Source organism: Octopus bimaculoides, chromosome 9, assembly GCF_001194135.2.
Source record: "Octopus bimaculoides isolate UCB-OBI-ISO-001 chromosome 9, ASM119413v2, whole genome shotgun sequence".
In the NCBI taxonomy this organism is placed as follows: Eukaryota; Metazoa; Mollusca; class Cephalopoda; order Octopoda; family Octopodidae; genus Octopus; species Octopus bimaculoides.
Genome location: NC_068989.1, coordinates 32,879,798 through 32,890,141, shown reverse-complemented (window position 1 = coordinate 32,890,141; position 10,344 = coordinate 32,879,798). Strand labels below are relative to the sequence as shown.

The 10,344-nt window shown below is 33.4% G+C and overlaps 1 protein-coding gene across 1 annotated transcript in view; it reads right to left on the bottom strand.

Moving 5' to 3' along the window:
• Positions 1 to 2,344: 2,344 nt before the first annotated feature.
• Positions 2,345 to 10,344, bottom strand: part of LOC106879550 (rho-related GTP-binding protein RhoE) — a 67,541-nt gene continuing 59,541 nt past the window's right edge. Inside the window, exon 5 of the mRNA XM_052970564.1 lies at positions 2,345 to 7,172. Within this exon, the coding sequence (XP_052826524.1) occupies positions 6,927 to 7,172 (246 nt within the window). The 3' untranslated portion in view covers positions 2,345 to 6,926. The remainder of the gene's footprint in view (positions 7,173 to 10,344) is intronic.

Here is a 10,344-nt window from a genome sequence, read left to right as displayed (position 1 = left end):
ATATTAATAACCTCATCCCCAAGCATGAAGCTGACCTACCATCTACATTAGGTCCATAGTCCTTCAAACTGCATTGCAGCCTCAATAGTGCAGGTGACATGAAAAAATTAACCAGTGCAGGCTATAAAGTGGTGGGCATTAGAAAAGGCATTCAGCCATAAAAACCATGCCAAAGCAGACATTTGGGCTTGATGTAACTTTTGGATATATCAGTTCCTGCAAACTTTCCAACCCATGCCAGCATGGAACATAGTGGCATGATGATGATGATGCAATAAAAAACCAATATAACATCATGTGGATGTGCAGAACTTACCTCAATAGTAACAGGATGTGTGGACTCTGCTTAGCAGAGAAAAGAATCACAAAAAATCATACTGTTTAAAGAGTAGACAGTATGATTTTGGTGCACTTTTTACTGTGCGGGTGAACTATAAAGAAATATTACCGGTCCCTGGCACATTGGAAAAAAACCTGCTGGTATGCCACATCAGATAGTTTGAGAAGCACTGAGGTATGTCATCCCGTTTGTTCTTTTTTCTTAAGATATTCGCCTTTAGTTCATTAATTTCCTGGGTCTCCCTTTTTTATATAACAGATTCGCCTTTAGTTCATTAATTTTCCAGATCAGCTGAAATTTATTTTCTGACAATCTGTTGTTGTCACTGTTCAGTGAGAACACTTGCTCTTTTAGTTTCTCATTTTCTTTCATTAAAAGATCTATATTCTGATTCAAGTTCTTCCTATTATGTTCCTGCAAACACTGTATATGCTTTTCTTTGATTTTGTGGAAAGATTTAGTCTCCTCTACAAAGTTTTGATGAACATTTTGCAGTTCTGACTCTACATTACTTTTATCTCTCAAACATCTTTCTGTATTGATTTCTTTTTCAGAACATTCTATTTCTTTAGCTGCTCTGGTGCTATCCTCTGATCTAGTTGCTCAGTTGGACAATGATCTCCTATGTCAATATGGTGCTCCACCAGATCTGTATAACCAAGGTCCACGTTTCTTGCAGGGAACACATCAGCATATCTCACCAGCAGCTGCCTCAACTGCAACACCTATGTATCAGCAATGGTCCACTTTACTACCTTGACAGGAATCGATCTTCCTTTCACCCAAAGCTTCATCGAGCAGAAATCCAGTTGACACCCCATAGATGCCAAGTAGTCCAGACCTAAGAGACAAGGATCCACCATGTAGACTGGAAGCATGACCTTTATCCAAAACTACCTCCTGACCACCAGCAGGCATAACCACTCCAGAAAGAGCACCTCTGGAGGCTTGACCATTTTCAAAATTTAGCACGTCATCCACTGTCTTCATGCACTTTCTGCACAGCAGCATGAAACTGTTCTATGGCCTTCATTCTCTCATTAAACACTTTCAGTTTGCTTAACTGTTCCTCGTACTTAGTAATATTACCAGCCAGCTCGTAAATGTACTGCTGTACTTATTCATGTAACTTTTCCTTGAACTGTTGCTGTTCTTCCACCACTCTTTTCACGAGTGTGTTCAGCTGTCCCTGAAGACGTATGTGTTGTGCTTTCTGCTCTTCCTTCAACTCAGTTTAACATTTTGTTCATGTAATATTTTTATAGCCAGAGACACCTCTTCCTTCACTGCCTGCACTCCTTCTGGTTCTATAGTAAATAATTGGCTAACTGCAGCAATAAATATCCCACTTCTGACACCAGTTGTTACACTTTTCTGCAATGCATAGTAGAATACTAACTTGAAATATGTCACATAAACTGAAAGACTTTACAATCAGATGATCCTGCAATCACACTGCCTCCTTCAGATGCATAAAATACAATGAATACGTCTATGTAAGCAATGCAATTGAAGATAGAAAAATAGGTAATGAGTGAATATGCATATTTTAGGACATAAAACTTTTAGGACTTGTAAATCTTTAATATACTTGGTAATATATAATGGTTTCAAAACAAAATATGGCATCCCTACCAGCAATTAATATGTATGTATCAGTTGCCAAGAATGAGTTTAATATGTAAATTGGTCTATCAGATACTGTTACACCACTAAACTCAGTGGATATTTAAGCAATGAGTTCATGGATGGTTAATGGGTTGGATGCAGTGCTGAAGAAGAAGCAATAACTCTTGAAATATGCATTATCTATTTTTCTATCTTTGATTGCATTGTTTACATAGATGTATTCATATATGGAATGTTGTAACTTTCAGTACTGGTTCTATAATTCCCTATAAAATTTGCAGAGATAAACTTAAAAGTGATATATATATATATATATATATATTTGTGATCACAAACTGAAAAGTCAAAACAAAAGCATACTCTTGTACACAGAGATATAAAAGCAAAATATTATTTATTCAGAGAAATATATTAAAACTTCAAGGCAGAAGTGACTACTTTCCAATCCATATCCATTTGGAATTTATTGGGTGCTGGCATATACAAAAACAACTCTTATGCCTGCTCAGAAGTCACCTTCTGTACCATAAATTCAGAGCCTGTATGCAAGAAAGTCAAGCTATAAAAAATTATTATTGATTTATAAAATGGGTGATAGGGACTCTAAGTATAGAATTGGTTGAGGACTCATCTCTCTTATCACATTCTAGTTACCTTATTCAGGTATGTAGCACACACATACATATACAATGTTCAGATGCATCCATCCACAAGCACTTACACATGCTCTAACACATCTATGTACATATGCACACACTTTCACATGGCTGTACACACGCCAAATGTATAGGTCTTCAACCACAAACTGAGAGAGAGAGAGAGAGAGAGAGAGAGAGAGTAGAAAAGTAGGTTTGGGAAATATCAGAAACTTTGGAAAACAAAAAATGGAAGCTTATGGATGCTGCATCATGTATTTGTGGGTAAAATTTTCTCTTTGTGTTAGTAAGGGCTGATATTTTCATCATAGCATATAGTTACTATTCTGATTCTTGTAAGTTTCCTAGTATTATGTACTTTTCTGCAATGCATAGTAGAATACTAACTTGAAATATGTCAATAATCTGAAAGACTTTTCAATCAGATGATCCTACAATCACGTTGCCTCCTTCAGATGCATAAAATAAAAATGGAATCCTCAAAACTTGCCAGCTAAATTTGTAAGTTAAAAGAGAGAGGCATAGTGTATGACATAAATTGGATGATTACTGAAAAATCAAAACCATACATGAATTATAACAAGACATGCAAGCTCTACATTGTAGAAAAGAACATAGCACTAAGGAACTTATGAAAGCCAAGATTATACCTAAATGCTAAGTTGGAGATTTTTGGCCACTGCATATGAGTTCCCAAACTAGTTCTGTAGTGTGCCAACAGATGGCAGCACACAGTTGCATACATAGTGAGAGCTAGCAGTGACTTTCACGATGCAGTGTACTGAGTGACATCACTGTGTTTACTTCACAAGTTGTGGAATTTGTGTTTTTGTGATCATGTATATGCTATAGTTGGAACAAAGAACTGACGTGAAATTTTGTGTTAAACTTGGGAAGTCTGTTACAGAAATATTGAGCATGCTTTGGCAAGCTTGCAGTGACAAAGCAATAAGTCGTATACAATGTTTCAAGTGGCATGGGTGTTTCAAAAGAGGAAGAATGTCCCTGGAAGATGGTGATCAATCTGGAAGACCTGCCATGAGTGTCAACCCTGGAAATGTGGAGAAAATTCATCAGCTTGTGCATGAGGATCATCGGAGGACACTCAATGACATTGCTGATGTTGTTGGTCTGTCATAAGAGTCTGTGCAGGCAATTCTAATGTCTGAATTGAACATGTAGCATGTCTCTGCTAAGTTTGTCTCCCACTTGCTGACCACTGAGCAGAAAGAACATGTCAAGATCTCTGTCAGCATGCTGCTGATGACGCATCCTTTATGTCAGGGATCATCCCCAGTGATGAGAATTGCATCTACAGGTATGACCCTGAGACAGAGCAGCAGTCATCACAATGGAAGAACCCTTCATCTCCAAAACTGAAGAAGGCATGACAGAGCCGTAGCTCAATCAAGAGCACGCTCATTGTTTTTATCAACATCTGTGGTATTGTGCATTGAGAATTGCCCACCGCCACTCCTGGCCAAACTATCAATTGAGAGCTCTACTGTGATAATTTGAAGTGCTTGAGAGAGGACATTCAGCAAAAATAACCAGACCTGTAGAACATAAAGAATTGGATTCTTCACAATGACAATGCACCCTGTCACTGAGCTCTCCTTACTCATGAGTTTCTTGCCAAAAATAACATGGTATTGCTTCCACACCTGCCCTATTCACTAGATTTAGTACCTGCAGACTTCTTCAAGATAAAAATGCAGCTCAAAGGTTGCCATTTTAACACTTGTTGAGATCTAGAGCGAATCACAAAAGATCCTCGACTTACAGAAAATGACTATTTTGAAGGAGACAATGTTAAAACTGAGGTAAATAAGTTATTTTTTTTATTAAACATAGCTGGTCTGGGAACTTTTTGATACCACCTTGTAAAAGAAAATTCAGACTCATTTACTGGAAACCCTCCATAAGATCCCTTTCATGCAGGGTAAAAAAGGATTACCTTTTCTCTGTAAAATTTTTTCCTTGATTACATTTTTCAAAATTTTCCAGTTGACTTAAATTTTCTTCAAAATTTTTTCATTATTTTCTTAAACAGCTTTTTAATCCCTCTCTTTTCTATATATGTATATATATATATATACACACACACATATCTATTTATCTGCTCTCCACTCACACTTTCATTGATTATCCCCCACCACTGAGTCAACAACTACCTCTCCTCTCTCCACCACATGCATCTCACCTTTCTTATGCTCTATGCTTGCCTCTCTCTTCCCCATCCACACATGCAACCTACTCAATATCACCCCTCTTTTGTCTTTCTCCTGTCTACTGTTTCATTATTGCTATTCTGATGTTCAGCATTCTTAGTCATATTCTACTCTCTCCCCTCACTCTCTAGCTCCACCTGATCACTTTTCACTCTCTTCTAAAATATGAGTAGTCATGTAGCACCTATCCAGCAAGAAACCTGTTTCGACTCTGTACTCCCTTGTCTAGTACCTTTAACCATTTTTAACCTTGATCTCCCTTCAGGGTTTGTAGTCCTGCACTAATGTTAGTTGTCCCCATCAAAAAAGAAAACAAAATCCCCACCCATTACATGCTGCAAAGTGGTTGGCATTAAGAAGGACATCCAGCTGTAGAGACCATGCCAAAGCAGACGCAGGAACATGAGGCAGATCTTTGGCCCACTGATCCTCAATCTATCCAACCCATGCCAGCATGGAATATGGACATTAAATGTTATATCTATCTATCAGTGCAGGCATGGCTAAGTGGTAAGAAGTTTACTTCTCAACTACATGGTTCCAAGTTCAGTCCCGAGGCAAGTGTCTTCTACTTTTATCTTAGGCCAACCAAAACCTTGTCAGTAGATTTAGTAGACAAAAACTGAAAGAAGCCCATTGTACACACACACACATGCATGTATGTATATATATCTATGCATGTCTTTGTGTTTGTTTCTCACCACTACTTGACAACCAGTGTTGGTTTCTTTATGTCCCTGTAAATGGTTCAGCTATAGAATAAATATCAGTCTTTAAAAGAAAATAAGTACTGGGGTCAATTTGTTCAACTAAACCTTTTAAGGCAGTGCCCCAGCATTGCCACAGTCCAATGACTGAAACAAGTGAATGGTAAAAGATATATATATATATATATATATATATATATATATATATATATATATATATATATATATATATATATATACATATATATATATACATACACACACACACACACACACCTTTTGTTCAGGGAGATTAGTAGCTTATAGCTATTCATATGTATTCAAACTAGAATTCAGTTAAACTGGTTAGTGCATAAATTATATCATAAGATAAACTTATTTTCTGCTAATATTTGCACCTTTCTATATACTTATGAATCCAATCTCATAGATAGCATACAACTCAAATTTTCAATTATTTGAAAATTGTGCTAATATATTCAATATCAACACTATATTACATCAAATGACAACAAAGCAATTCTATAGTAGTAGAAGATTCCTTTTTATCATGGATGAGTTTAATTTGTGAAATGGATTTCAAATTGAGGTAAACAGAAAAAAAATGTATATCTTTGCTAGTATTGCAAGCTCAAACTTTAGGAGTTTCCTAAATTAATCACAGGAAAATTATTAAAATATGATTTAAATAAATATTGAATTGTGATTTGTAGTTTCATGTTCAACATAAATATAATGAAGTGTAAACATTAACAAATATTAAATTCAAAAACCAAAACAGTAAATCTATTTGGAAAAACTTTCTGACCGCTGTTAAAGCATATAGAAAGAAATTGAGCAATTAAGTCTAATAAACAAACATACTTAATACCAAGAACGTGCAACCTTTAGATGGTTTGCATTTAATTAAGCTCATACAGACAAGGAACAAACTACATACCAATGTAGAAAGAATAAACAAAACAATAACACAGCTGGAAATTTGTAATATTTTTTAAAAAACATTGATACAAAATCTTGCAACATTAATTTTTAAGTATACACCAATTTCTTGATCATAACTTGCATTTCTTGCTTTGTAAGGAAATACTGAATGATAATGTAATGAGAAATATGTTCTCAAATGGTTAAGATTGATATTTAGCTGACTGAAGTATATATGTGTGTTTTGTAGAACCTCACAACTTAGTTTATTATATGTTGTAAATGGTTCAATAATGAAACAATATAAATTACTCTTTGTTCATTAAATACTAACTGTAGTTGTAAGGAAACTACTATTGTTACAATTTTATCAACTTTCTCTATTTCATTTTCTTTTAATAAATGGAACAAAGAAATTGGCAATGGCTATTAGACCAGATCACATAACAACACAACTCTTCACTACATCCTTTCGCAGCTGTGACTTTGTATCATTTAATCCACTAAATCTCTTCCGTCGCATGAAAGATCTTTGTCGTTTGAAGTTAGGTGCTTCAGTAGAATTTTTGTTTCCAGCAGAAGAAAGTGCTGCAATCTCTATTACATCACCAACACTCCTTTGAGAAGATTTAGCTGTTGTTTCAGAGTAGGCAAGAGCACCAATATGTTTTCCGGCTTTTAATCCCTATAAAATAAAATTAAAAAAAAGAGCATCATTATTTAATTCTTTTGAAGATGAATATAGAAATACGTATGTAATATTTATGTCTACTAGTAAAACTATATATTAACATATATTCATAGCATATATAAATATAACATTTAGAAAATATTTTTTATATGTATTATGATGATGATGATGATTAGTCAGGAAGAAAGAAAAATACCAAATTCTCTTAGACTAGTGAAATTGATAAGATTGATGTTCAGTTTGGATATCTTTAAGCAGGGAAAACATAGGTGGAAAATGAATTCCAAAGGGATGACATTCAGCAAAGAGAGTATTAGCATAGGATAGTCATTGGTTTCATCAACTTCTGTTTCTCCACCTTATTATTTAATTACAATCAGTATCGCTGAATCACTTCCCAAACAAGGGAGAAAATTTCAGGTATGGAAGCAAGGTCTGAAATCAAAAGGCCTTTGAGTTAATTTAGCAAAGACCAAAGTCTAGTAAATAAGAAAACAGACAAATAACTGATGATGATGATGATGATGGTGGAATACAGTGTACATTTAAACACATAAGAGGTAACCATTATAGGATACTTGGCATGCTAGAAGGAATAGTCAAAATCCAAACCACTATTAGGGATAAATTTCAAAGGGAATGAAAAATAAAAACATTTACCATCTATCTCCTGGACCATGGTTTCTGGCTTTATATTAGCAAATAAGATAATTTGCAAGGCGGAGTCTTCATCAACAAGTACACCAAGATTAAACATATAAATACGAGGCAATCCAGCATGTGCCCCATGCTTATATATTATAATTTTTCAAATTCACTGCGCAAGCGCAGTTATTTGTCGGCAGCAAGTAAAATAATGCCGGCATTTCTTTGAAAATTTGCCAAAAATTATCAATGATTAATAATATCAGGGTAAGAAAAAATTTTTAGAAATTTTTACTTATGACACATGTGTACGAACAGCCATGCTACATGGCAGTGAAACATGGGCCATGACTGCTGAGGACATGCGTAGGCTCGCAAGGAATGAAGCCAGTATGCTCCGATGGATGTGTAATGTCAGTGTGCATACTCGACAGAGTGTAAGTACCTTGAGAGAAAAGCTGAACCTAAGAAGCATCAGTTGTGGTGTGCAAGAGAGATGATTGCACTGGTATGGTCATGTAGCGAGAATGAATTAGGATAGCTGTGTGAAAAAGTGCTACACCCTAGCAGTTGAGTTTCTGATTGTTCTTAATAATATGTTTATTAATGAAATACCTAGTAGTATTACTACTAATATTTTCTACATTATCTCTGGCATTAGGGGAGTTATTATTAACAGATTCTCTATTTGAATAAAATAAATCTAATTTCTTATTATTTATAGAAGCTACAACAGTAAAGTTATGAGTTAAACTATATCCTATCCTTATTTTTTTATTGTTAGTAATTTCATAATATGTATTATTTATATTGAAATACTTATTAATTAGCGTATAAATACATTTCCCCAAATTAGTTTTTATTTGCATGGCATATGGGATTATAAGCCATATTATCTTATTAGAATCTACTTTATTAGTTGAAACTACTAAAATTATTTTTATTCATTAAGTAGATATTCTTTTAAATTTTATTTGGTCTCTTTCTATATCTATGATTTTCATTATTATCATTAGTTTTTATATTATTATTCCTATAATCAAATTTACTGATTTTATTTATAATATTATCTTTAATATATTTTAATTTATTCTTATATCATGCTTTAGTTAAGGCCAAATCATATTGGTCCTTATGTCTATTAAATATATCTTCATTGTAAGATAAATATGAAATTCTCTTACTAATATTATATACTAATGCTTTATTCATAGAAGGTGGGTGATTATCTTGATAATTTATATATTTTAATTTATAATTTGGTTTCATATATGGTTCATATACTCCAGATAATAAATTACAGTTCATATCTAAGTAATTAATTGAATTGTATTCTTTTTATATAGTTATAGATAGACCAAATCTTTTAAAAGATTTAAATAATCGGGGTTTTTTTCATGAGTTCTAGGCATCTATTAGATGTATTCTTAACTACAAATAGAACATTGTTTCTATAAAGTCCCCCCAATAGCTCTGGTAATTCGTCTTGTATATTTGCCAATAAATACACAGCGACTAAGTCAGTTATTTGTGCTGAATGAGGCACTCCCATAGAAATGTTGAAACAGTTATGAGTATCTTTTCTCGCCCATAACTTAATATCAAAATTTATAACCAATCTGCAGGCTGTCAAAATTACATCGATTTCCTTAGCACTAATAGATGTATAGTTCTTGGCAAATATCAAGGCGCTATTTAATATAGAAGGGTTTATACTAGAGGAATAATTGTCAATATCTATTGGTAGGAATTTATGTTTACATTTGTTATTTATATTAGAGAACTGTTTAATAGTATTCTGAGTGCTTGATCATAATTGTAGTTATTTTTTAAGATCGGTATATATTTATCTAAAATTATCTTGCTAAGTTTACATAAATCAGATTTATTAGGACAGATTAATCTAACCTTCATATGAATATGAAAACTCTCCTCATGATTGTTAATTGTAATCCGTGGTCTACTGGGTAATAATGGTTCTGTTTTATCATCTATATTATAATTTTCCATAATTTTTTTAGCCTCTATGTTAATCTGTCTAAGGGTACCATTAGGAACTACCTTGTATTTTTTTGTAATTTCTTTGTACAATAATTTAAGGTATAAATAAATATCCATGTTATATAAGTTTCTTGCTTTATCTGAATTAACAATAACTCTTTTTATATTTTTTAGTTCATGTGTTAACTTTTTTAGCTTCCTTTGGTGTCGGTTCTTCCACAATGGGTATTTCTTCAATTTTAAGTTCTTGATTATAGTCCATAGTTCTTGTTCAAATGTTTCTAAGTGTTTATTATGTAATGGCATCTTCCTGGTTTTAAATACTCCAGCATTAGAACCCATGCTAATATCCTTACTGCTATTAATGGTGTTGTTCAATTTACTGTTTTGTTTTTCCATTTCTGATTCATATTTATATATTAATAAACCAGTAAATTCTTCGGATATTTAATATCCCTTAGGCGTATTTTACACTTAGCAAAATTGTTATATATATATATATATATATATATATATATAT